We start from the raw sequence: 27,368 nt of genomic DNA, 5'->3' as shown, positions 1-27,368 counted from the left end.
TTAATCAAAATGTGATTCCGTGAGTGAATTGTTTGGCAAGGCTTTTATGATATTTGAACGCTGCTAGACCAAGTCTTTTCTTTATTTTCCCAAAGAGTCTTTAAATGTAACTTACTGAATAGGTCTTTGAGTAACAGAGGATATGATGCACAGCATTACTTTATTGTTGTTCAAGTAAAAAAAAATTAAGCCCTGGTCCTCGTATGTGTGCAAATGGTGATCATTCCTCCACGGCTTCCCTTCTTCCCTCCGGGAGTCTCCAGTACACGCAGAACCATCCTGCCCAGAATCTTAACGTGGTCTTGTGAATGTCATGTGCAAAACAAGAAAAAAAGAGGGGAATCTCTTCTCAGTGCTTCTTAGTATAAAACCCTACAATCTATTGCGAATTTTTCAGTGGGGAGACCTTATGTAGGCCAATCCTATAGGGTGGGATTGATAAAGAAGGGTAACGAGAGGGAGATACTGGGGGCTCCGGGCAGCCTCTCTGAGGAGGGAGCATTGGGCAGAGATCTGATTGACACATGGGAGCCAGGCTTGAAAAGATCTGGGGCTGAATACTCCAGGTGGAAAGAACTGCAAGGTGGCGTGGTAGGTCCTGCCAAAGAAGCTATTTACAATGTGGTATTGATTTATTTGAGTTAGACCATCATTCATTAACCAAATATTTAAAGAGTGCCCACTATGTGCCTGGGACCGTCGAAGGTCCTTGGGTGATGGTGGGCTAGAATGCGTCTTGTGGAGGGAGCAAGAATATTGCATAGCGGTCCTGGTGTCTTTTGCCCCCTGCTGCTCCGCTCTTATTCCCAGGGTGTGCAGCTCAGCTTCCTCTTGAGAGCTGGCCTATCTACTCCCTGACAGGTGATAAAAGAGGCCTGTCCCAGGACGTGGCCTGTGGTTTTCCAGGGATGGACAAATCTCCCTGATTCTTGCATCTACAATTAGGAAGTTCATTTGCTGGCAAATAGAAGTCACATTCTCCATTACAATTCTTACCAGGGAAAAAGTAAGACCTTAGCTTCTATCTGCTTGATTTCTATCTCTGGGGGTAGGAGAGGTTGCTAGTTATTGGGCTGTCCTACCAGAAGTGGGCAAGATGCTTGCCAAGCTTGCATTCTAGTATGGAGAGACAGACAAAAAAAAAGTAAAGAAACAAATAAACAAGATAATCTCAGAAAGAGATAAATGCAATGAAGAAAAAGAAGGGTGATGTGAGAAAGAGGGCAAGCTGGGGTACAGGGTAGACCTCTCTGAGGAGGGAGCTTTGAGTTGAGACCTAACTGACACATAGGAGGCAGACTTGACAAGATCTGGGGGCAGAGCATTCCAGGTGGAAAGACTGTGCAAAGGTCCTGAGGTGAGACTGTATTTGGTATGTTGGGATGATTCACAGACATCAGAGGCCTGTAGGCCAAATGAGGACTTTGGATTTTATTCACTGTGTAATGGGAAGCCACTGGAGGATTTTACGTATGAGAGTGACAGGATCTTATATTTTGATTTAAAATTTTTAAAAAACATCTACTTTCTAGGGGCTGGCCCCATGGCCGAGTGGTGGAGTTCATGTGCTCTGCTTCCACAGCCCAGGGTTTCACTGGTTTGGATCTTGGGCGTGGACCTAGCAATGTTCATCAAGCCATGCTGAGGCAGCATCCCACACAGCAGAGCCAGAAGGACCTACAACTAGAATATACAGCTATGCACTGGGTGCCTTTGGGGAGAAGAAGAAGAAGGAAAAAAAAAAAAAGATTGGCAATAGATATTAGCACAGGGCCAGTATTTAAGAAAAAACTTCCACTACTTCCTAGAGGCATAGTTTACGTACAATATAATTACTTATTTTAAATGTACAGCTTGATGAGTTTTGACAAATGTATACATCTATGTAACCACCACCACAATCAAAATATATAACATTCTTATCACCCCAAAAAGTTCCCTCATGCCCCTTTAGAGTCAGGCCTCTCTCCTATCACCACCTGGGTCCCCAGTCCTAGGCGCGAGTTCCTGTAGACTCTTCATTCAGCTCCCCCTAATGTTACCATCTTACGTAGTAACCATGGTACATCTGTCAAAAGCAAGCGGTTAACACTGCTCCAATATTACTAACCAAACTGTCAACTCTAATCGGATTTCACCAATTTTCTCGCTTGTGTCCTTTTTCTCTTCCAAGATCTAGTCCCGGACTGCATTTACTAATCATGTCTCCTTAATCTCTTCCACTCTGGGACAGTCTCTCAGTTGTTCCTGATCTTGGCAGTTTTGAGGAATACTAGTCAGGTATTTTGCAGGATGTCCCTCATTTTGGGTTTATCTGATGTTTTCTCATGATTAGACAGGATTTACGGGTTTTGGGGGAAGAATACCACAGAGACGAAGTGCCCCACATGATACTATGACTGACCACTGGGGAAGTCAGTTTTGATCCCACGGTTAAGATGGTGTCTGTCGGGTTTCTCCCCTATAAAGCTACTATTTTTTCTTTCCATACTCTGTCCTTTGGAAGTAAGTCATGAAGTCCAGCCCACCATCGAAGGGGAAGGCAGTTAAGCCCTGCCTTCTGGAGGGAAGAATTTACATATATTATCTGGAATTCTGTGGGGGAAGATGTGTCCCTTGTCTCCCATTTATTTATCTATTCTATCATTTATTCATAGAAAAAGATTTTTTTCCAGATGGGAGAAATAATAGCATGTTTGTGTGTTGGACAAAAATGATCCAAAAGAGGGCAAAATGCTGTGAGATTTTCTTTGGTTTCTTCAGTGAGGGTTGAAAATTTTTTCACTTTTAGGGTTTCCACCAGGTCTTTTGTTATGGTCTCTTTTAATTCTTCATAATATATTTTATTTAACTCAATATATTAAAAATATTATAAATTTATCAAGCCAAAATATAGTCAATATAGAAATATCAACCAGATATTTAAAATTAGTTTTTATACTAGTTATTCGAAATCCAGGGCATGTTTTACACATACAGCTGACCTCAGTTGGAACTAGACACACTTCAAGTTCTTGACAGCCACATGTGACTCGAGGCTACCATCTTGGAGGCCACAGCTCCAGAACTTTTGAAACCAGCACAGGGCAGGGTGGTACCCTGGCGAGTGTGCATTTCATTTTTCAGTCTCTTATCTCAGCCATCTTTGTTGTGATTGTACGGCTGTGTTCCTGAAAGTTCACGTTGAGAAGCCCCTTGATGTCCAAACTTCGAAGCGCCAGTCTTAGATACTGATAAATCTGCATGCTGGCCCCGTAAGCACCTGGGAGGGTCACAGCAGTTCTTCTCCCTTCTCCAGCGTGGTGATTTCAGAGTCATGTTTTCTTTCTGTCTTTTCTTCAGAGGGTCTTTCATGCTGCTCCTTGATCCTCCTCTGCTCTTACCTTTGAATTTTTTTTTTTTTTAAAGATTTTATTTTTTCCTTTTTCTCCCCAAAGCCCCCCGGTACATAGTTGTATATTCTTCGTTGTGGGTCCTTCTAGTTGTGGCATGTGGGATGCTGCCTCAGAGTGGTTTGACGAGCAGTGCCATGTCCGCGCCCAGGATTCGAACCAACGAAACACTGGGCCGCCTGCAGCGGAGCACGCGAACTTAACCACTGGGCCACGGGGCCAGCCCCCTCTTACCTTTGAATTTTTAAAAAATTCAACTTCTTCTTTTGAGATAATTGTAGATTCACATGCACCTGTGAGAAATAATCCAGAGAGATCTCATGGACTTTTACTCAGTTTCTGCCAACGGTAACGTCTTGCAAGAGACCTGCTCCTGCTCCTCCTGCTCCTCCTCTGCCTCACCCTCTCCCTCCTGCTCCTCCTTCTTGATGAAGATACTTTGGCTGCTGTGTGAAAGCAAAGTTGGGAGGCTACTGCTATTGGACAGATATTTGTACCAGGAGAGAGGGGGAGGAGAAGATGGATGGCATCCTTCTGACACAGGTGGAGGTGTGTTGTACTCACTTGACCCTCACAGGAAACACTGATGCTCAAGTCCAGGGAGAATTTCCTCCACTGAGACTAAGTCAGAAGCACAGTCTGTGTGCCAATCAGGTTCCAGCAGGAAAGAAAGGGCGCAAAGTGCTTACAGGAAGAGAGTTTAATGAAGGGACTAGGTACAGAGGTGTGGGCAGCCCTAAGGGACACCCAGGAGGGATGATAAGGCACGTGAGACCAGCACAGTGGGCAGCTGTTACCCCCAAGGCCTGCAGAATGAGAGAAGGAGGTGGTCTTCCCAGAGCCAGGTGAAAGCCACAGTTGGAGTTGAGGAACTGCTCAGAGGAGCTGTGGCAGAGGGTAGAAGGATGCAGCTACTGCCCCAATTACACCCAGCAGCGAGAGAAGAATCAGTATTCTGACCTTTTCCTCCTTGCATCTTCTCATCTCCTGGCAGTGCAAGGGAGCCTGGTCAAGTGCAAGTCTGCAGAGGTCAGCCTCCTGGGGCACAGACCAGGACAGAGGAGGCAGAAAATGGGTCTGGAGAGGCAAACAGAGAAAAACCAGAAATACTATTTTAAAAACTGAATAGTGAGGGATCTTTGGAAATAACTCTTAATGTGTACAGGACAAATCCTAAATCCATAGTAATTCCATTTTAATGTAAGTGTTTCTCACTTAGTCTGACTTTCAGCATCTCCTGAGATTATTCACAGACTTCACCTACAAGCACTGGGAGGCATTGTGGACCCTGGCCTGACCTGGGGGATGCAGCCAGAGCCCCAAGAGGAGGGCATGATGCTTCAAGGGATGTGGGACCATGGACGCTGGGATTTGTGGCCTCTGCAGGGAGTTTCAAGTGTCATGGAAGTGTCAGAGAATCCCCCATAACAAGAAGCCACAGGGAGCTTGCATGAGGATACTGGCAGCAACCACAAGAGACTGGAGGTCAGACACCCCCTCCCCATTTTGGGGCATCACCAGGCCTCCCTGGTTCTGATGGGTCTCTTAGTGGGAGCTGGGGTGGGAGGATACCTAACACCGACTTTGATGGCATTTCCTACCAGTTCACTGAGGTGCACGGGCGAGGGTGGGATGTGGGGGTAGAGGAAAATCGGAGTTGAAATTAGTTTCTGCATCTGTAAAATGGGCCTAATAATATTACCTATCTCACAGGGTTCTTGTGAGGATTAATAATAATATGTACAAGTAAATAATTTTGCAGCCTGGCACATGGTTAAGTGTTCAACAAGTGTTACCATCAATTATTATTATTGTTAGTAATAGTATCAGCAGTAGTAACTTTTCCCTGTCTACTGACCAAAAGGCAGCTGTTTCTTTTTTTTCGTATGTGACGTGCTGCTAAGTGGCTTTGAAATATGATTCATTCCCTCCTTTCTCGCATGTGTCAGATGGGCTGACAGAAGAGACCCACACGGACGGCCTCAGCCCCATGGCCCACAGCAGACACAGCACAGAGTTACCAGGGAGGCAGCTGAGGAAGGACTGAAGGCTGGGACACCTGGCAGGCTGCCGGGAAGCGTTCTCACAGAGCTGGGCTCTGTGCGGCCTGCTCTGCTCCAGTGGGCTCCCGGACCCTCTCTGGACTGGGGAGGATCTGAATGGCCACATCCCTTAAGTTTGGGGAAACTTAAGACTGGCGTTCTTTATCTATGCCCTCCTGTGTTCATTGCGGCGTTATTCACAATCGCCAAGACTTGGAAGCAACCTAGATGCCCATCAAAGGACGAATGGATAAAGAAGATGTGGTATATATGCACAGTGGAATACCACTTAGCCATTAAAAAAGATGAACTCTTGCCATTTGTGACAATATGGATGGACCTTGTGGGCATTATGCTAAGCGAAATAAATCAGAGGGAAAAAAGTCAAATACGATATGATCTCACTCATAAGTAGAAGTTAAAAAGAACAACAAGAAACAAGCACATAGCCACAGAGATCGGATTGGTGCTTACCAGAGGGGAAGCGGGGAGGGAGAAGGGCAAAGGGGTGACTGGGCACGCGTGTGTGGTGATGGATGGTAATTAGCGTTTGAGGGTGAACATGCTGTAATCTGCACAGAAATCGAAATATAATGATGTCCACTAGAAATTTATATAATGTTATAAACCAATGTTACCTCAATTTTCTAAAAAAAGAGATAAACCAAAAAAAAAAAAAAAGACTGGGATTCTTTATAGGCAGGTCTGGGGCAAGGGGGTGAGGAGGGGCTGTGGCTCTAGACCTCTGAAATTCACAGACAGCCCCACCCTCACGCCATTTTATTTTAAAGTTGCATGTGTGTGTTATAAAAGTAAAGCAAGCTTGCTGTGAAAACAGCAAGTACCACAGTGCATAAAGGAAAAGGCAAAAGTCCCTCTCCAGCTGGCCCCCACCCCAGTCCACTGCCCGGAAGTCAACTCTGCCACTGTGGGAGCCCTCCTGTCCTGGGGGGCCTCTCCCCTCGCCTCTCTGCAGGCCTTTAATCCGGAGTCCCGAGGTGCGCGGTCCTCTGTTCTTTACTCCTGCACACCCTCTGGTGGGGGTGCTTTGCATGCGCGAGGTGAGGACTCAGAGGAGAGGGCCAGCGGCGGGTGTGACCAAGGCCCCCCTAAACCAGGATCTAAATTCTTGGTCTCGCATGGTCCCACTAGACCTTGACGAGCTCAGTTGGTTTTTCCGACCCCAGAGCTGAAAGGGAACTAGGAACAACACCACTTGCTAAAAAAAGAAAAAGGAAAAAAAAAAGCCACAACTAGAAGGACCCACAACTAAAAATACACAACTATGTATCAGGGGGCTTTGGGGAGAAACAGGAAAAATAAAATCTTTAAAAAAAAAAAAGACACCAAATTTATTATAACAGCAACCCCAACAAGTCAAAGGCAGCTTTTTCATCTAAAGGAAATAATAATAACCTCGTAACAACAATAGTAACCATTTATGGGAGCCCTTAATGAGTGCCAGGCATTGCTTTCAGTGCTTTACTTAGACAGTTTGTGTAATTCTCACAACTGCTTCCTTAGAAGTAGCGCCACTAATATTTGTCTTTTCTAGAAGAGGACGATGGCGCTTGGGAAGTTCGCCGCAGGAGACAGTGCGTGTGGTGGTTAGGAGCTCAGGTGACCATCTGGGTTTGCTCTCCTGGTTCTGCCACTTACCAGCTGTGTGACCTTGGGCTCACGTTATATAACCTCCTGTCACTCAGTTTCCTATCCTGCAAAGTGGGCATGATGACAGAATCTCCCTCAGAGGGTGGCTGCGAGGATTAAACGAGTTAGCCTGTGTGTCAAGCGTCTGGCACAGAGACGGCACTCGATGGATGTGAGCGTTAGGATTAAACGATGGACCCAAGTCTCAGCTCGTGACTGATGAGGAGGAGCTTGAACGCAGGCCTGCATGCTGTCGAGGCTGGTGGGCTTACCCACGGTGTAGCGCTGCCAAACTAGAGCCCACCAGCTCTTCCCTCCAAGTCCTAGGCCTCAGGAGCCCCAGCTCTCACTGACGTGAAGATGACAGGTGTCCTCTCTGAAGAGCCAGTGATTCCTGGTGGGTGATGGGAGGTTGAGAAGACTTTGGGACTGTTGGGGGAAAGGGTCAGCTCCAGGCCAGCCTCTCCTGGCTGTCGTTTCTTCCTCCTCAGAGGAAAGCCTCCAAGTCTGCTGCCCTGATCAGTGCTTGGCAGGAAAGATGGGGATACTCTACCCTTCTGGGGCTCCTTGCTGATCCAATGACTTAAATACCCCCCGACACAGCAAATGAATGATTGCCAGGGGACCGATGAAGGCACAGAGGAAGGGCGGCCACCTCTTGAGTGCGGTAACAGCTGAGAGAGAGGCCGTCAGACGGGACTCTCTGGAGTGGTGATGCCCAACCTGTCTTCAAAGATGGGAGCGAGTTATGAAGTGAGCGGAAGCCCCTTCCAGGCAGAGGGCTAACGTGAGCCAAGGCAGAGAGGCTAGAGACAGCATCTGAGAAGGGATCGAGTTTGAGGCAAGAGGATGAAAAGATGAGGCTGCAGAGGCCAACGGTGGTCAGAATTTGGAGATCTTCATGTAATTTGTCAACGAGCTTGAACTTCCTTTGGTTGAAAATGGGGAGCCAATGAAGAGTTATGAAGGGAGGAGGTGACACGGGTAGAGTTTTGCCATCTTATAAGGGGATACCGATAGTACCTTCCTCATAGGATTATTGTGGGATTGAGAGAGATGATCTATATAAAGTACTTAGAATGGCACCAAAAATATGCTCAATAAATGTTAGTGATGCTGCTGCAGATTGTAATGTCCTGTTAGAAAGAACAACCGCAAAGTTACAGGCCACCAAGGCAGTACGTAGGGTGAGCAGGGCTTGGCCAGGTGGATGGAGGCCAAGAGCAGCTTTACATGGATATCCAGTAGGCCGTGGACTTGTCTGCCTGCTAAAGAGCAAAACTCAAGCTCCTTGGTGTGGCTCACAGCTCTCGGGGATGTGGCCCCTGTTGACCTCTCTCTTCCTCACTCACTAGGCTCCAGCCACATTGTCTTCTTTCTGATTTTCAAACATGCCCAACCTGGCCTTTGCCCTTGCTGTTCCCTCTGTCTGGAACGCCCTTCCCCCACAACTTCTAATAGCTGCCTTTTTCTTGTCATAAAGCTCTTGGTTTGGGGCTGGCCCGGTGGCACAGCGGTTAAGTGCACACGTTCCGCTTCTCAGCGGCCCGGGATTTGCCAGTTCGGATCCCAAGTGTGGATATGGCACTGCTTGGCACACCATGCTGTGTCAGGCATCCCACATATAAAGTAGAGGAAGATGGGCACGATGTTAGCTCAGGGCCAAGCTTCCTCAGCAAAAAGAGGAGGACTGGCAGTAGTTAGCTCAGGACTAATCTTCCTCAAAAAAAAAAATTAAAAAAAATTAAAAATAAAGAGAAAAAAAAGCTCTTGGTTCAAACGTCACTTCCTCCAAAAGGCCTTTCCTGAGCCCCAGCACATCAGCCTTATCTCCAGATAAAATTATCTTATTTGCTTTCATGTTTAACATCTGTTGCTCCCTAACCCTTTGTTATGGGCTAAATTGTGTACCCAGCCCCAAAATTCATTTGTTGAAGTCCTAATCCCTAGGACCTGAGAAGGTGACTGTATTTGGAGACAGGGTCTTTAAAGAGGTGACTAATTTAAAATGAGGTCGTGCGGGTGGGCTCCAACCCAATCTGACTGGTGTCCTTTTAAGAAGAGGAAATCTGGACACAAAGAGACACCAGGGATGCATGCAGCGGGACAACCATGTGAAGAGGCAGCAAGAGAGTAGCCATCTGCAAGCCAAGGAGAGAGGCTTCAGGGTAAACTAACCATGTTGGCATCTTGATCTTGGACTTCCAGCCTCCGGACCTGTGATCACATAAATTTCTGTTGTTTAAGCTATTTATTTGTGGTCTTTTGTTATGGCCATGTACTAGCAAACTAATACACTCGTAGGATGTAAAATTCATGAGGGCACAGACTGTGTCTTTCTTGTTTACTGCTGCATCTGAAATAAATACTCCCTAGCACGCAGACTTTCAATCAATGTTTTTCAGAAAAGTGAAGAGTGTGAGGTAACTTCTCTCAGAGATTCATTTCTTTTAAGTTGTTCCTGGGAGAGATAGCCTATCAAGCCTTGTGATCAGCTGTTGGCAAAGTGGAATGGATTCAGCGAGCTGAAGACTTTGTGGAGGTAGAGTCTAGGGGCTGAGGGGAAGGGTACTTCAGAAAACAAAGTTCTGATGGACAGGGGCAGGAGGACAGACCCAGGGCATTTTCCATTACAGGGCTGGTCAAGGAACTGCTCCAGGACTGTGGGGTCTAGACAGGAGACAGCAGAGGGAGTAGGGCAGAAAGGGGCTGTGAGAACTCAAAGGCAAGGTCTATCAGAGGGGACCTGGGGGGTCAGTGGCTCAGGTCTTACATTCCATCAAGGCCCTCAAATTTAGTTTTGACATTATCTCCAAAGGAGGTTACAACTAGTGACAGACACACGAATAGACTTGAAAAAACATGCTCATTTCTACAGCTGTAATTACAAAATGCAAATATCAAGATTATTCTGGAACTCATCTTTCAAGACCTACCCATGGCATCTGACAGTTATTTTCCTCCTCCTGGCGATGCTCTCTTCACTTGGCTTCCAGGACACTATACTCTCCTGGTCCTACTTCCTCAACGGCTGCTCCTTCTCAGTGTCCTCTGTTGCTTCCTACTCATCTCATCCCTCACTTCTAAACGTCTATTTCTGGAAGGCAGTCAGAGTGATCTCTCAGTCCCTTCGCACCTGAATTTCCTCTGCTGGAACACTCTTCCTCGAGGCCGGCTCGCTCACTTCCTTCAAGTCCTTGCCTTTCTCAGTGAGGTCTCTTCCCTACCACCCTCTTTAAAATTGCCTTCCCTTCAATCCTCTGTCCCTCTTCCCCGCTTTAACTTTCCTCTGTAGTGTTCACCACCAAATGACCTACTACATGTATTTCTTGTTCAGTGCTTGTGTCCTCTGACTAGCATGTCAGCTCCAGGAGGGCTCCAGACCAGTAAATTCATGTTTACTGCTGTATCTCTATTGTCCAGAACAGTACCTGACACTTAGTAGACCCTCAAAAAAAGATCTGAACGAACGTCGAGAAGTGTCATGACTTTTTAATTTCTCACGTTTGCATTTAAAAATATGCAGAGAATCTTACAAGGGGCGGTGGACCATTTAAACTTGAGTCTAGAGCGTGACTATTTTTTCTTTTTGAGAGGATTGGTATACTTAGTGCAGGTAACTTCTGTGGTTTGCATAGACATAACATCTAACGCTAGGGGCGGAGCAGGCAGTCAACACACGTTAGCGGGTAAGTTACAACAGCAAAAGACACGACTGCATCACTGAGAGTACCAACTTCAGCCACAACTAAACGCGAAGCTCGACTGCGCAGCCGCAGAAAGAGCTGGGCGGAACCTGCGCAGCCGCAGAAGGCGCTGGGCGGGCCTGCGCAGCCGCATTAGGAGCTGGCGGCCGCGGGGCGACCTCGGCCCCGCGCCGTTTCGCTGGCGGAGCGGGGCTGGTCTGCTCCCCGCGCCCCTCACCGCAGCGGTGAGGCCGGCTCAGTTGTGCCGGCCTCGGGCCACCAGCCCTCCTCCTCAGAGCCGCCGCCATCATGCTGCTGCCCGTATTCACCCTGAAACTGCGCCACAAAATCAGCCCCCGCATGGTGGCTGTAGGGCGCTACGACGGGACTCACCCGTGCCTGGCGGCCGCCACCCAAGCGGGCAAGGTAACCGCTGGGAACCCGGGCCCCTCGTGTCCGTCCCTACGACCTCCGCGGGCTGTGCCCGTGCGACCCCGCCCCTCCTCCTCCGACCCCGCCCCCAGCCAGGGTTGCCCGGCAACGGGTTGCCCGTCGCCCTAGCTCTCCATCCTGCTTCATCCACCCAGTCTAACAGAGTGGGGTGTCGCGTGAACGGCTTCTCCGAGCAGTTCCCTTTACTTGTCTTCAGGCCTTAGACTCGGACAATGTCAGACTCCCTTTACAGATGGGGAGCTTAGGGCAGAGAAGTCCCCGGAAGGGAAGGGGCTTGGTCAGGGTTGCCTATAGTAGCAGACCCCAGATTCGAGCCCAGCGCCTCTGCCTGTCAGTCTGGAACTCCTTCCGCTATCTCAGACTGCCTCTCGAGCCAAGCAACTTTATGGGAAAAAAGGAAAACAAAGACCTGTAAATTAAATGATTCAAATTGCGCATTTGATCTTTATCCATGAGCATTCACGTCTTTTCCCGTAATTTATTCACTAGGGACCTGTTTATGTGCCAGTGCTGTGCAAGGTGTGGGAGTCAAAGAGATGAGAAAGACGTGGTCATTCAACATTGACCAGACTTTTACTAACACCTCCTTTGTGCTAGATGTTGGGGATTCAGAGATAAAGCTGGAGTCCCTAATTTCAGAAAGCTTATAGTCCAGAAGGACAAGTGACAAAGCAATTCACGGCACTGTGTGTTGAGGGAGGTAGGCCCAAATACATGGAATACAGTGACACCAAGCGTCATAACTTCCAACAGGTACAAAGCCTTATTACATTAATTATCTTGGCATCCTTGTTACAGTGCCAAGGGCAACAGGCTTAGTACCTACTAATTTCATGACCTTGGGCAAGGTACTTAATCACAGTGTCTACCACGTAGAGTTGTTACGAGGACTACATAAGTTAATACATGCGAGCGCTTGGCATATAGAAAATGGTCACTAATTGTTACCTGTTACTATTTTCCTTTTATTACTCCCACTGTAATGACTAGAATAGTAGTTCAGAGAGATTCAAAGTAATGCTCGAGGTCGCTCAACTAGCTTAGAGTGCATGTGCTCTGACCTATTGTGGATTTCGTAAGCTAACATTTATATAATGATTTACAGTTTTCAAGCCATTTCCACCTATGTTGTATGTTGTCTCATATGATGTGCCTTGGGATACATAAGTAAAAAGCAATGGTTCATTTTCATTAAGTAGTATAATGAAGTAAAGCCCTTTGCACAGGCCTTGGCACGTAATTATGGTAGTTGTTATTGTTAAGAGGCACTGACATGCCAAAAAGAGATTCATACGGGTTCTGCTGTAGCATAGCAGCTGATTAAATGGGCTGAAAAGATCCCATTGATGTTAGCTCCTAATTTATTGAGGGCTTATTATGCTGGGCACAGTCCTTAGCTTTGCAGGTGCAAGGGTGAGGGTGATAAACAGGTCTCACCCCCTCGGAGCTTACACTTGAGAGGGGGAGCCAGACAGTTAATAGAAAAAATAGAAAAATATATATATTTATGTATATACATCATACACATACAGATAATGTTTCAATAGGAGAAAAAACCAAACGGGTTGGGGATGATGGCAGATGCTATTTTAGACAGAGTGATCCTGTAGGCCTCTGATCAGATAACTGTGGATCAGAGACTTGAAGGAAATGAGGAAACAAGCCCTGCAGATGGTGCCTTCTGGGCAGAGGGGTCAGTAAGTGCAAAGGCCTTGAGGTGGAAGTATGCTTGCTGTGTTCTAGGAACACAGGGAGGCTGCTGGGGCTGGAGTGGAATGAGGAAGGTAGCCAGGGACCAGATCGTGAAGGGCCTGTGTAGGGCCCTGATCATATAGGGCCATGGTAAAGACTGGTTTTTGGGTGATGGGATTTGATTTATGTTTTAGATAAAGGATAGCTGGCTGGTATTGCAACAGAGATGCTGGGAGGTGAGTGTAGGAGTAGAACCAGGAAGATCAGGCGGAAGTTTCCACGGAAGCCCTTTCACTAGAATGTGACTTAGAGTGGGAGGCAGGAATGCTTGATTCCACCTAGGTCTGTTTCTGAAGGCGGAAATAAAAAAAAAGGGAGAGATTGAGAGAGAGGAGGTTCTGTATCCTGTGTAAGTGGACACTATATTCAGAACTTTAAACAAATCTGAAAAGTTCTGACCTGATCTTTTATCCTGAGACTTAAAAAAAAAAAATTGGTGATATTTTATTTAAGTAATACTCAAACATCTCCTTTAAAAACAAATATTCCAGGTAGGGCTAAAGCCCTCCTTGACCGTTCATGCCTGTGTCTCTAGAAACAGGATTTTGTCATTGTAAGTGGGACTCTGTTGTGAATGTGGAGCTGGCTTACTGGGATCTGGTCTCTGAGCCCGAGCTAGGATTTTTTTTTTAAGGAAGATTAGCCCTGAGCCAACATCTGCTGCCAATCCTCGTCTTTTTGCTGAGGAAGACTGGCCCTGAGCTAACATCCATTCCCATCTTCCTCTATATGTGGGACGCCTGCCACAGCATGGCTTTTGCCAAGCAGTGCCATGTCCGCACCTGGGATCCGAACCGGCGAACCCCGGGCCGCCAAAGCAGAACTTGTGAACTTAACTGCTGCACCACTGGGCTGGCCCCCTGAGCTAGGGTATTTTTAAGAGGGGTTTCTTGCAAGATGAACATTTGTAGTTTCCTCTGGGGACGTTTTTCCTCTCACCGTGGAGCTGAGGGGGCTGGCTGAATTTATATTGTCAGCATCACCCCCTCAGCAAGAACACGTTGCGGGAACATCAGCCAGTCCTTTGGCTGAAGGTACTGGGAGCGATCCATTTGTTGTGTGACTGAGCTTCCTGAGGGACAGGTAGGTCTCCTGGGGACCTGATTTCTGTGTGCAGAGAACAGCAGGAGGGGACTAGGGAGAAGCCGGCCTCCTGGGACTCTTGTTGCTCTCGGCAACAAACCCCAAACTCTTTGCATTCCAATTACAATGGATGTGAAGTCCGTAAGTTATTTCCCTCCTGTTCTTTCTCAGCATGTCTAATTATTAGAAGATTCCAAAAGAATTCTTTTGTTCAGGACTGTTATAAAAGGAAGTAAGATGTGGTGGCTAGAGCCTAGGGTCTGGAGCCAGACACCAGGCTTCATGTCTTCGCCCTGGCACTTATCAGTCGCCAGACCTTGGGAAGGGCCTTAATCCTCTGACCTCATTTGTAAAGCAGGGTAAATGCAGGAACTTGTATAAAGCATGTTGTAAAGTAGTACTCAGACGAGAACATGAACTACATGCCTTTTCTATGTATTTCTAATCAATTCTTTTGAAAATTATTTTTTGTGACTAGGCTATCTTGTTTAGGTAATAATTTAAAATTAACTCTTTTTGGATTTATACCAAAGAGATGAAATACTTATTTAAAATGAGTGAATTTTAGAACTGGAGGAGGCTTAAGGTCCAGTCTCTTTTTCTTTGTCATACTGCCCCCCCGTGAAACTTTTTTTAGATAGTGAAAATTTCCCTGATGAAATTTTCATACCACAGATATACTGCGTGTCTGTTTTTGTACTGTAGCCCTTTGGAGGGCCACAAGCCATTCTAAAATCTGAGATTCCCCCCACCCCAAACCCAGTCACCGCTCTTGGGAGCGATATCACCCCTGTTGAGAATCTGTCTTCTAGACCAAACCTGCTTTTTGCAGATGAAGCCCAAGGAAATTGAGTGATTTGTTCAACACTCAGGTGATTATATTATAATAGTTGAAACTGCTAAATTAGTTAACTTTGGGCTAATTATAGACTATGAAAACTTCAAGAAGCTTGATTTCTGTGACTCAGTTTAAGTTTGTAAAACAGATTCATTAACTGCCAGACTTTAAAACCACCAGATGAAAGATACTAAAGGAAGTTTTGGGTTTTTTGGGTTTTTTGGTGAGGAAGATTGTCCCTGAGCTAACATCTGTGTGAGTCTTGCTCTGTTTTGTATGTGGGACCCCGACACAGCATGGCTTGATGAGTGGTGTGTAGGTCTGCACCCGGGATCTGAACCTGTGAACCCCAGGCCACTGAAGCAGAGCATGCGAACTTAGCCACTATGCCACCGGGATGGCTTCCTAAAAGAAATTTTTATTATTCTATTTTCTATGATCTTCTTGGTGTGTAGCAATCACATGGTAGCTGGTAGCAGCAGCTTCCTACTGGTTGATCAGGAAAAGGCTGGTTTTTAAGAGTGCTTTGACGTCCTGCTGGTGGGTGATATATAAACTGCCCTGGTAAGCAAGAACTAGATCGTGCCCATTACCTTGTTTTTACAAGGCTGAGAACCACTGAATTTCCACAATTCATAGTAATTGAAAGCTAGCAATGCACAGGACTGTGCATTAAGTGCATGAGTGTTTTAAGTTTTGTAGGTGATACAAGTGACTTCTCGTTAATGTTGGTGTCTGTTAATGACCTGGGTCTTTTTAAAAAGTGTATGTTAATTTTACATTTTTTGTATTTTAAGAGAATGTAATTAACTGTTTTTGTTTTAGGTTCTTATTCACAATCCTCATACACGGAGCCAGCATTTCAGTGCATCCAGGGTCTTCCAGAGCCCCCTGGAATCTGATGTTTCACTTCTCAACATTAACCAGGCAGTTACCTGCCTGACTGCAGGAGTATTGAACCCAGAACTGGGCTATGACGCTCTTTTAGTGGGGACACAGACTAATCTTTTGGCTTATGATGTCTACAATAATTCAGATTTATTCTACAGAGAGGCAAGTATACCCCTTTATAACCATAACGTTTCCATTAACCATTAATGTCCCTTGGTTTTTTATGCTTGAAATGGATCAGACATCTGTTTTGGTTTGCTTAGCATATGGCTGTTGTAGTATAGTTAAACAACATGGAGATTTTGCCATTTACATCTGCTTTATCTACTTGACACTTATTTATTTATTTGGTCATGGTTGGTAACCACTTGGTGACACTCCAGCTTGTCTCTCATGAAGTATATCTATGACAGCGCCATCTGTCAAGATCTCCTATTGAGACTTCAAACAAGAGTGAGGAAGCCAGCAAACAGGCCTCCCAGTTGCTTTGCATTAAAGTTTAGTACCGTAGTTCATAGGGGAAACGCTTACTCTAGCCTGCCATCTGCAGGCTACTTCATCTTTAATACCCAAGTAATTCACGTTTATTATAGAAGATAGGGAAGCAAAAAGGAAAAAAAATGACATGTGATTTCTTCATCTAGAAATAACACTTAACTCTTTAGTTCATTTATCCAGACTTTTTACTAAGTCAAATTTTTTTTACAAAATGGGACTATGCTATATACATGTGGCCTTTTACTTTTTTTTGTATAATAACTTTTTAAAGATATAATTCACATACCATATAATTCACCCATTTAAAGTATACAATTCACTGGTTTTAGTTTATTCAGAGAGGTATGCAACCATCACCACAATCAATTTTAGAATATTTTCATTATCCAAAAAAGAAACGCTGTACCCGTTAGTAGTCACTCCCCATTTTCCCCTAATTGATCATCCTGAGGCAACCACTAATATACTTTCTGTCTCTATGGATTTTCCTATTCTGGACATTTCATATAAATAAAATCATATAATATATGGTCTTTTTCTTAGCATAATATTTTCCAGGTTGATCCATGTTGTAGCATATTTCACTACCTTATTCTTTTTATGGCTGAATAATATTCCATTGTGTGTAAATACACATTTTATTTATCCACTCATCAGTTAATGGACATTGGGTTATTTCCACTCCCTGGCTATTACATGTGGTCTTTTACTTGATAATATATTGTGAACATCTTTATTTGAAGTTAATATATATCTGTGCATCATTCTCATTGGTTCTCTAGTATTTCGTTGTGTTAATATATCGTAATTTGTTTAATCAATTCCATATTGTCACATTTGTGTTATTTCTATAGTTTCTGTATTATAATTGATATCTGTATCAATTGATACTTTGATAAGATACATCTTTGCCAATTTCTCTGATTATTTCCTAAGGATAAGTTCCTAGAAATGCAGTTACTTTTTTTTCAGTAATTTTTTTATTGAGGTCAAACGTACGTAGTGAAGTGCACAAACCTTAAGTGTACACTTCACTGAGTTCTGATCCCTGTAACCAACACACCCAGTAAGAATGTGGAATATTTCTCTCACTTCAGAACATACTGTTGTGCCCCCTTCCAGTCAATTCCTGTTCCCCATAGACATTCACTGTTCTGATTTCTGTCACCTCAGGGTGGCTTTCCCTCTTGTTGAACTTCATGCAAGTGGCGTCATACAGAATGTACTCTTTGGTGCCGGGCTCCTCTCACTCGGCATGTCCGTGAGAGTCTTCCATGTTGTTCCTTTCAGCAGCGGTTCTTTTTCGTTGCTGAGTAGTACTCCATTGTGTGAATAGGCCACAATTTGTTTATCCATTCTTCTGATGATAGACATGTGGGATGGACATTTGGGGTATTTTCAGTTTGGGGAAATTATGAATAAAATTGCTATAAACATTTTTGTGCTGGTCTTTTTGTGGACATATGTTTTAATTTATCTTGGGTCAATACCTAGGAGTGGTTGTACCATTTCACACTTCCATCAGCGGTGTGTGAGAGTTCCAGGTGCTCCACATTCTTTATCAACATTTGGTGTTGCCAGGCTTTTTAATTTTAGCCGTTTGAGCAGGTGTGAAGTGGTATCTTATTGTGGCTCCTTTTTGCATTTCCCGCATGACCAGTGATGTAGAACACCTTTTCTTGTGCTTATTTTGTATTTATGTGTCTTCTTTTGTGAAGTGTCTAAGCCTTTTGCCAATTTTTTAGTGGAAGTTTGTGTGTATTATTGATGTGTAGATGTTTGTTGGATGTACAGTCATGTGGTGCTTAACAATGGGGATATGTTCTGAGAAATGTGTCATTAGATGATTTTGTCATTGTGTGAGCATCGTAGAGCGCACTTACACAAACCTAGATGGTATAGCCTACTACACACCTGGGCTGTCTGGTACTAATCTTATGGGACCACCGTCCTATATGTGGTCTGTTGTTGACTAAAATGTCATTATGTGGCGCATGATAGAACTGGGTACAAGTTCTTTGTCATTAACAAATATTTTCTCCCAGTATGTGGCTCATTCCAATAAGTAGGTGTCTTTTGATGAGCAGAAGTTTTTGATTTTGATGACTCTAGCTGTTCAGTTTTTTTCTTTAATGGTTAGTGCTCTTTCTGTCGTCTAAGAAATCTTTGCCCATTTCAAGGTCACAAAGATACTCTTCCTGTGTTTTTGTACAAGACTGCGGTTGAGTTTGGGACTGCGTTAGGGTTCTCCAGAGTAACAGAACCTGTAGGATGTGTGTGTAGAGAGAGGGAGTGGGGAGGGATTTCTTTTAAGGAATTGGCTCAGGCGATTGTGGAGGCTGGGTAGTCCAAAATTTGCAGAGAGGGCAGGCAGGCTGGAGACCCAGGGAAGAGTTGATGTGGAAACTCGAGTGTGAAGGCAGACTGGTGGCAGAATCCTTCCTGTCTCAGGGGACGTCAGTCTTTTCTCTATTAAGGCCTTCAACTGATTGGATGAGGCCCACCCACATTATAGAGGGTAATCTGCTTTACTCAGAGTCTACTGATTTAAATGTTAATCTCGGGTTGGTGGTTACCAGAGGGGAGGGGAGGAGGGAGGAGGGCGAAAGGGGTGATTAGGCACCTGTGTGCGGTGATGGATGGTAGTTAGTCTTCGGTTGGTGAACGTGCTGTAATCTACACAGGAATCGACATATAATGATGTCCACCTGAAATTCATATACTGTTCTAAACCAATGTTACTGCAATAAAAAAATAAATGTTAATATCATCTAAAAAATACCTTCACAGAAACATCTGGTAATGTTTGACCAGATATTTGGGTACCATAGCCTAGCCAAGTTGACACATAAAATTAATAATCACAGGGATTCAGCTTTACTGTTGCTGAGTTAAAAACCTTTTTTAAATGAGATTTTTGATAGATATTGCAAATTGCTCTCTAGAAAGACTACTGTTCTTCCACCTCCCCCTCAGAATGTGAGAGCGCCTGTTTTATCACACCATAACCAACAGTGGATAGTGGTGTTATTTTTCATCTTTGCTAATCTGAAAAATGAAAAATGATTTATTGTGAGAATGAACTTTTTTTTACATTTGTTGGTGATTTGAATTTCTTGTGAATTTCCTGGTTTTTTTTTTTTTTGCTTTGGATGTTTACCCTTTTCTTATTTATTTGCTTTTTACTAACTCTTTTATCTTATTAACAAAAAAAATTAACTCTGTCTTATATATTGTAGTTATTTTTTCCAGTTTATTGTTTACCTTTTAACTCTTTTGATTGATTGGCCATTAGCAGTTTTGATTTCTTATGAATTCTTTTCTTCCCTTTATAGTCAATCTTTTTTTATAGTTTTCCTACTTAAAGATTATATAAGTAAGGACTATTTTCCTGTACAATAAATATTTATTACTTATGAAGATGTCCTCAAAAATTCCAAAATAAATTAAATTATGCTTGTGTACTTTATTTAAGAAGTCTGGGACATTTATTAATTCTGGATGGTGGGGATATAGGTGTTTGTTTTATTGTTGTTTGTGCTTTTTGGTAACTTTACAACAAAAAAGAGTAGTAGTAAGAGAACTGGATAATAAGTATTAAAAAGATTTCCATCCATGGGGGTTAAAATAGATTACAGAAGTTTGGGTCTTTTAAAGACATGTGTCTTGATTCTCTGGCGAATTTGGCCTTTAGAACCCGGTGGTCCAAGAGAGCCTCGGATTATGTGGCAGTTTATTGTAGCAGATTAGTGTGAGGCCCAGGGCCTGCGTTTGTCCTGGCTCTGTGCTCATCCTTGCGTAAGCACACATAAGCCCCAGTGACTGTCCTCGGTGCACAGCCCTGGCCTGCGTCTCAGGAGACCACATGGCTTCTCACAAGTGATGACAGAGGAATCTGAGTATCCAAATAAATATAAGGATCATTGTATCTGAGATTTTAAGTCTTTTTCCTTCTCAGGTGGCAGATGGGGCCAGTGCAATGGTGCTGGGGACACTAGGAGACATCCCCTCTCCTCTGGCGATTATTGGTGGAAACTGTGCTCTGCAGGGTTTTGATCATGCAGGAAATGATCTCTTTTGGACGGTATGAAGAACAAAATGTTCTCTTTAATACGCTTAAATATTTTACTTTTAATGTTCTTTACTTTTTTTACCATTGACTGTAATGAATGAAAAAATCAAATAGAACCACGTTTATAATTCTGTGCATTATAATTCTGTACATGTAATTCTGTACATTAAACAATGGATATGTGTAATTTGAATAACACCTGTTGGTGGTTTGTGTAATCCTGTTTTTCATGTAGCTAATATATTTGGATTCACTAAAGAAAAGATGGCATATTAATGATTTTTTATTTTCAGGTCACTGGAGATAATGTTCATTCTCTGGCCTTGTGTGACTTTGACGGTGATGGGAAGAAAGAGGTATGTGGGGGAGGAGATACTGTTCTTGTGTGCTCAGCTGAATAATTTTCCCATGGCAGTGACTTTAGTGTTGGGAGAAGTGTGAGCTTCTTGTATTTGATTCTGCTGCTCTGTTGCCTAAATGCTGAACTAACTGGCCTCATTTGTCTTTCCCCGCTCTTTTGAAGAATAAATCACTTGTGTTTGTCTGATACATAGATCAAGGGCATGGTATGTCAAATACATGGGGCGGAGAGAGGGAGCAGAGCAGTTGATGGGACTGCGGTCATAGTCACATCTTAGAACTTGCTTCTGATGCTTTGACACATATTAGTAAGTCATTTTCAATTTTGGCCTTTTGCAGGAATTTAAAAGTTTCAGAGATTGACTCTTAGCCTTTGAGATTATTCTAGTGGTTACTCTAGAAGTGAGCTTCTTGAGCAGCCAGTGAAGTGCTGTTGGCACTGACTTGCCCCTCTCTTGTCCATGGATACTGGGCTCTGGTATTTGAAACTGGGCTTCTGTGTGCAGGCGAGAACTTTTTCTTCACTGACTGAGTCTGTTGACCTTCCCGTTAGAGGGAACCTTTGTCAGCACCAGATTATTGGGAAATTGGAATTCTGGGATAGCAGTAGCAACATACAAAGTGCTATGCAATTTTTGGTTTTATTTATGGAAATTTCACTGTGTTCACTTGCTGAACTAAATATGCATGATTTTTCTTCCTTTCAGCTTCTTGTCGGATCTGAGGATTTTGATATCCGAGTTTTTAAAGAAGATGAGATTGTGGCAGAAATGACAGAAACGGAGGTAAGAAGTGCCACCTCAGAATTATGGTAAACTTGGGCCGCATAGATCAGCACAGTCAGACCTAACATCCCATGGGAGCACTGGGACACCTTCTCACGGCCCAGACTGTTTAGGGTAGAAACTGTGGGGGTTAAACAGAGCTGCACATTCCAGAGAAGGAAGCATTTACAAATCCACTATCAAGGTATATTTTGAAAAGACTGATTAAACAGAGAAAAATTATTGAGCACATAAAGGTGTTTCTTCTAATGAATTAATACATATTAATAATAATAATAATAATAATAATGGCAACCATTTATTGTGCACCTAGTGTATGCCAGGCACTGTTCTAAGGGCTTTACATGAACCAACTCATTCAATCCTACAACAACCCTAGTAGAAAGGTATTATTATTTCCCATTTCTTTAAGTTATTCACACAGCGTCGTGGCTATTAAGTGGCACACTCAGGCTTTCAACTTTTATGTCTCCTCCTCCTCCTCATCATATGTGTTAAATGCGATTGAATGAAGTGCATAAATGAGATTTTGTACTTTTTCTCTTCATTCAAATTAAGTACTTCTTAGGCACATTTCTGTAGGTAAACTTAAAAATTAGATGTTAGAGAACTTGGCTAGTTTCTTTGTGATTAGAATTACTCATGTAATTGAACTTGAGATATTTCTTAGAGTTTAAATGTCATTTTCTTAAAGAAATGTCTAAAGATTGCCCTTATCTTTTGTAGTTTTGTCATTCTTGGGATATTTATTTGCTGCTGGTTTTCCAGGCTTGGGCAAGATGGAAACAGGAAAAAGAATTAGGATATTCTGAATTAAGGAAGGAGAAGAGGATAAGGGAGCAATGGTTTGTGAACATGTGAACGGACCAGAGAAAAAACAACAGAAGGGAGTCTTAGAGGTCAGAATGGTAGGATTCTGCAAAGTTCAGGCAGGTGGCGTTTAGGAGTCTGTATGAGAAAAGCTGAGGGCACTGGCCTCAACACCCCGCTTGACCACGTGTCCTTGCCTCTCACCAGTTACAAAAGCTAGCCAGGAAAGTGGGGCTCCTGTTCCCCTGACTACAGAAGGAGACCAAAAAGCAGACCTGGATATTGATAGACAAAATGTTATGAATGATTTTAATTAATTTACGTTTATCCTGTAGCAAGAGTCATAGATTTGTCCTTAGTCCGACTGTTGATATATTAGCAGTTATTATGATTGTAAACTGATAGTTGCAGTAGAGAAAAATGAAGGGAGAAATGGGTGCCAGGAGCAGCAGTCTGAAAATGTGTGTCTATGCAAGGTTGCATTTTATGTGTCTGTGCTTAGTGTGTTCTTCTGGAGAGAGGGTCTTTAGCTTTCATTAGATTCTTAAAGGGGTTTGCCACCCCCTCTTCTCCCTCACAAAAAACCAGCTTGAGAATCCCTGGCCTACAGGTGCTGTGTCCTGCATCGTTTTCCTTTCCTTCAAATTTGGGTTAGATCTTTTCCCGTTTGATGGGAATCCTTCAGGTTTCATTGGATTTCTTCTTCTTGTCAATATCAGATGTGAGGAGAGGGTGTTCTTTGAAACATCTTTTTCCTAAATCCTAGGAAAGGACAGGAGAGCATGAAATAGAGCTAGGGATTTGAGGTGACTGTGGTCCTCTCCACAAAAGAAAGAAACTAGTGAACTGTGAAGGACTAAGGGACCTAGGGAATGTGGGGCTAAATTTATGAAAATGTGGACTTTATAAAATTTTTCATTTCAGGGCCATTTTCCTGTCTCCTTGGTTTGATTTTGCTCCTAGCTCAAATGTCTTTTTGCAGATCAGCAAAATTATAATTCACTTGGCAGTTGAACAGTACTAAGTATTGCCAAAAGAATGTCTTGAGCTAAAGACATTTTGGAGTCCTACACAGCACTTTGTATTCAGAGTTAAGTGAAGTGGGTGGTTTTGTAGAAAAGCTGTAGGTGTAGAGGAAATTACATAACTATTCTCTGCTTTATTTGATTTATTTCTTAATATCTCTTGTATTAGTGTCAGAATTAGAAAGTAGATCTGCAGGATCATAGATATCATTAAGCTTTGGTTTTAACTTTAAAGGATAATTTCATTCAATGTCTAAAATTTTATCCTTTTAAGGATGTTAAATCCTTGAGCAGACTTGTATAATATGTGCATTCAGTATGTTGTTACATACACACAAATCCATGTGTTTGGGTTTCACTTTTCTAAGGATTATGTTTTATTCTAAAAAGTGTCTTTCATCTCTAGCAAAAATAAACTGTCATAGAAAGAAAAATGTACACGTAAGGTATTCATTTGTGGATTTTACAAGTCTTTAAAATTTAGACTGTTAGATATAAGTTAGGGAAACTGGAATAATCTCTAACACATTGTGAGTTTAGCATGTATAATAGTGTGTATAATATTGGAAGTGCGTTTAAAACTAATTTTAACACACTTGTAGCAAGGCATGCAATTTTATAAAGCCATACTTTGCGTTAAATTGAGCCTTAATGAACAGATGTTGTATTTTATGTATGATTTTTTGCAGATAATCACCTCTCTTTGCCCCATGTATGGCAGTCGATTTGGTTACGCCCTTTCCAATGGCACAGTTGGAGTTTATGACAAAACAGCCCGATATTGGAGAATTAAAGTTCGTATGATTCAGCCTCTCATATTCAGGGATTTTATACTTATTGAGAGACTTCAGTGCTAATTGTTGAAATTCCTTTTCAGTCCAAAAATCATGCCATGAGCATTCATGCTTTTGACCTTAATTCTGATGGAGTGTGTGAACTGATAACTGGTTGGTCCAACGGGAAGGTAAGTTTAAATAGCAGAGTTCAGGTATAATTCAAAGTAATAATTGAGATATGTTGGCTATATGACTCAGAACAGTAACCTGAGAATATAAGCTTGCATTCTTTGGCTGTGCTTTCAAAATTAACTTCATAATCTTTCGGTGTTTTTTCTTTCTGTGATAGTTGTCAAGACTACAGACTGAATGAGTGTCCTTTCAGTCTTATAAGCCCTATTTAGGGGAACATCTTCAGGAAGATTCTTTCTAAATCTCTTCCTTGAAGGAACGAGAATCAGTGTGATCAGCTTGATCCGAGGTGTAGGCCAGTAAAAGAAAAGGAATTTTAATAAGCTAATAGGGAACTGTTTGTATAGGTCTTTTCTAATAAATCTTCAAGACTGACTGAAAACTTTGAAGAATCATGTTATCATATTGTTTTCCCAGCTATAACTTCAAAATAAAATCTTTTTGCTATTTTTTTCCTTTTTAAACTTCAAATGAGAATTTTCTACTTTTGGCAAGTCAGGATTGTCTTGTTAGAAACTGCCTGCCTAGCTGCCAGATCTCCATGGATACCATTTGCCCTCGCCTTCTTGTCTGTCAGTGCTGGATTGCCTGAAGGAGATCAGCTAATTCCTATCTTTTCTTTTTTGACTTTTCTTTACTTTTGCTCAGTACGTTGTAACCTTCCTTTGGTGCTGTGTGAAGAACAGATTCCAAAAAATTGTTATGTTGGTTCCTGCTTCTCTTTTTGGTTTTGTCTTTGGTATGGGTATTAAAAATTATAAGGAAAGACTGTGTAGTTGCTTATTAAGAAACTTAAAAATCCATAAAATAGACCATATTCTGGGGGAATATAAATTATGATGATTGATTCAAGAATTAGAAACTATTACACTTGAGAAGTTGTCAAAAGTTACCTTCAAATATGACTCTGGACCTAGATGTTTTTATAGTTAAACACTATCAAATTTTAAGGAATTTCTATTATATAATCTGTTCCAGGGCATAAAAAAAGACAAGAAAATTATACAGTTCATTATATAAGTAGAATAACTGGTTTCTACACTTAAAAGAAATAACATAGAAAAGGAAAATGTACAGATCCCACTTGTGAATATAGGAGCAAAAATACTAAATCAATGCAACTAGCCAGTTAACTTTGTCTTCAGTAGGTCGTTTGTTGAGTCGGAGGGCCGTCCTCTCCTCCAGGGCAGAAGCTTCGTGTTCAATAAAGCAAAAGCACAGACTATCCACAGAAATATTAATTTGTAGCCTTGCTTCTTAGTTAGCAAATGAACCCTCTTGTTTGCTAAATATTGTGGAAATGCAGTGCTGAAGGCCATTATGTAGCCAGAAAGAAGCAAGTTCAGTTCAGTCTGAGCTAGAGGGTTGAGTTGATGTGCTAAGAGCCTTGTAAATCCAGGCCATTCATGACTGCACAGGCTTTAGCATCTGTAATTTTCAGGCTTACGTGATGTTATTAATAGCATGATACTTGAGTGTGATATGCTCCAGACAAGGGGTTGAAGCTAGTAGTAGGCTATGACCTAAATTTATTTTTTCTTTGCAAAGTTTTGCCCAGAAGGATGTTTATGAAAAGACAAAAATAGTGAATGGCGTTGGTCACTGAGATGATTGCTTTGCCAGATTTTCCATAGCTAGCCTTTTACTGACAGTACATGTGTTCTTGCTTAGAACAAAATCATCATTTTCAGTGTTGTTTTTGAGACGCATTTGTTTCTGATCAGTTGTTTATTTATTTGCCCCCCTCAGGAAGAGGAGACTCAGAGAGGATAGGAGGGCTCTCTAAAGTGTCTGAATAGTTTTCGTGTGGAAGAGGGACTCTTAAACAGGGTTATTATAAAAGGTTATCTGGTGGAAGACTGGGCTAGCTTGGCGTTTTTCAAACTTTAGATATAAATATATTGTATACATTTATACATAATAAAGATGAAATTTTTATGTAAGGGTAACATTTCTCTTACACTTCTCTGTGCCAGGCTCTGTTCTAAGAGCTTCACATGTGTTAACTCCTTTAGGCCTCACTACAACCCTGAGGGGCAGGGACTGTTGTTTTCCTCCTGTTCTTGTTATTGATCCCCAAATAAGGAGACCACGCACAGAATGGTTAAGAAACTTGCCCAAGATTGCATAGAAAGTAAGTGGCAGAGCTGGAATCGAATCCCAGACAGTCTGGACTTCTGCACTGTGCTATATATACTGTATGTACTGCTTCTCAGCTGACCCATTTCTCCAAATGAGATATTATGTAAAGGCCAATATGTGCAGCAGCTTTTATTGAAAAAGAAGAAGAAAGCACAGCTGGTCGAGGCCTCTTATGGTCCCCTCAGGCCCCAGTCATCCTAGGTACCTCCTGAGAAGCCACAGGGCTCCGTGGACTACTCTTGAAAACTGCTTGACTAAATGACCTTAAAAGCCAATTTCAACTTAAAAATTTTTTTTTTAAACTGTAGCATAAGCAATTTTTCAAGTTCTTGTTTTATTTTTAGGTTGATGCTCGAAGTGACCGAACTGGAGAGGTCATCTTTAAAGACAACTTTTCTTCTGCAATTGCTGGTGTGGTAGAGGGAGATTACCGGATGGATGGCCACGTCCAGTTAATCTGCTGCTCAGTGGATGGGGAAAGTAAATTGGGATGAGAAAAATCCTTGAAAAGTCAGATTTTCAATTTGATTGGGTCAGAATACCAGGAAATTCTACTATAAAGTATTTGGGTATCCTCTCATCCTGGTAAATTCTCCTAAGTTAGGAAGATGAGAACTTAGGGTTTTTTTGTTTTGTTTTTTGCTGAGGAAGATTAGCCCTGAGGTAACATCTGTTGCCAATCCTCCTCTTTTTTTGCTTGAGGCATCATAGTTAAGTTTGGTTAAGTTTAATGCGCTCCGCTTCAGTAGCCTGGGGTTTGTGGGTTTGGATCCTGGGCATGGACCTACACCATTCATCAGCCATGCTGTGGTGGCATCCTACATATAGAGTGGAAGAAGATTGGCACAGATATTAGCTCAGGGCTTATCTTCCTCAAGCGAAAAAAAAAGGTAGACCTGGCCATACTTGGGTTAGTCTTCA

At 42.7% G+C, this 27,368-nt stretch overlaps 1 protein-coding gene across 1 annotated transcript in view; it reads left to right on the top strand.

The window, feature by feature from the left end:
• The first annotated feature begins 10,931 nt into the window (after positions 1-10,931).
• Positions 10,932-27,368, top strand: part of BBS2 (Bardet-Biedl syndrome 2) — a 34,263-nt gene continuing 17,826 nt past the window's right edge. The window contains exons 1-8 of the mRNA XM_046684355.1: positions 10,932-11,196; positions 15,722-15,949; positions 20,244-20,369; positions 20,651-20,713; positions 21,425-21,502; positions 24,027-24,131; positions 24,215-24,301; positions 26,792-26,927. Coding sequence (XP_046540311.1) covers positions 11,080-11,196; positions 15,722-15,949; positions 20,244-20,369; positions 20,651-20,713; positions 21,425-21,502; positions 24,027-24,131; positions 24,215-24,301; positions 26,792-26,927 — 940 coding nt within the window. The 5' untranslated portion in view covers positions 10,932-11,079. The remainder of the gene's footprint in view (positions 11,197-15,721; positions 15,950-20,243; positions 20,370-20,650; positions 20,714-21,424; positions 21,503-24,026; positions 24,132-24,214; positions 24,302-26,791; positions 26,928-27,368) is intronic.

Source organism: Equus quagga, chromosome 13 (assembly GCF_021613505.1).
Source record: "Equus quagga isolate Etosha38 chromosome 13, UCLA_HA_Equagga_1.0, whole genome shotgun sequence".
Taxonomy (NCBI): domain Eukaryota; kingdom Metazoa; phylum Chordata; class Mammalia; order Perissodactyla; family Equidae; genus Equus; species Equus quagga.
Note: the sequence above shows the minus strand (reverse complement) of the source record. Positions and strands in the feature narration are given on the sequence as shown.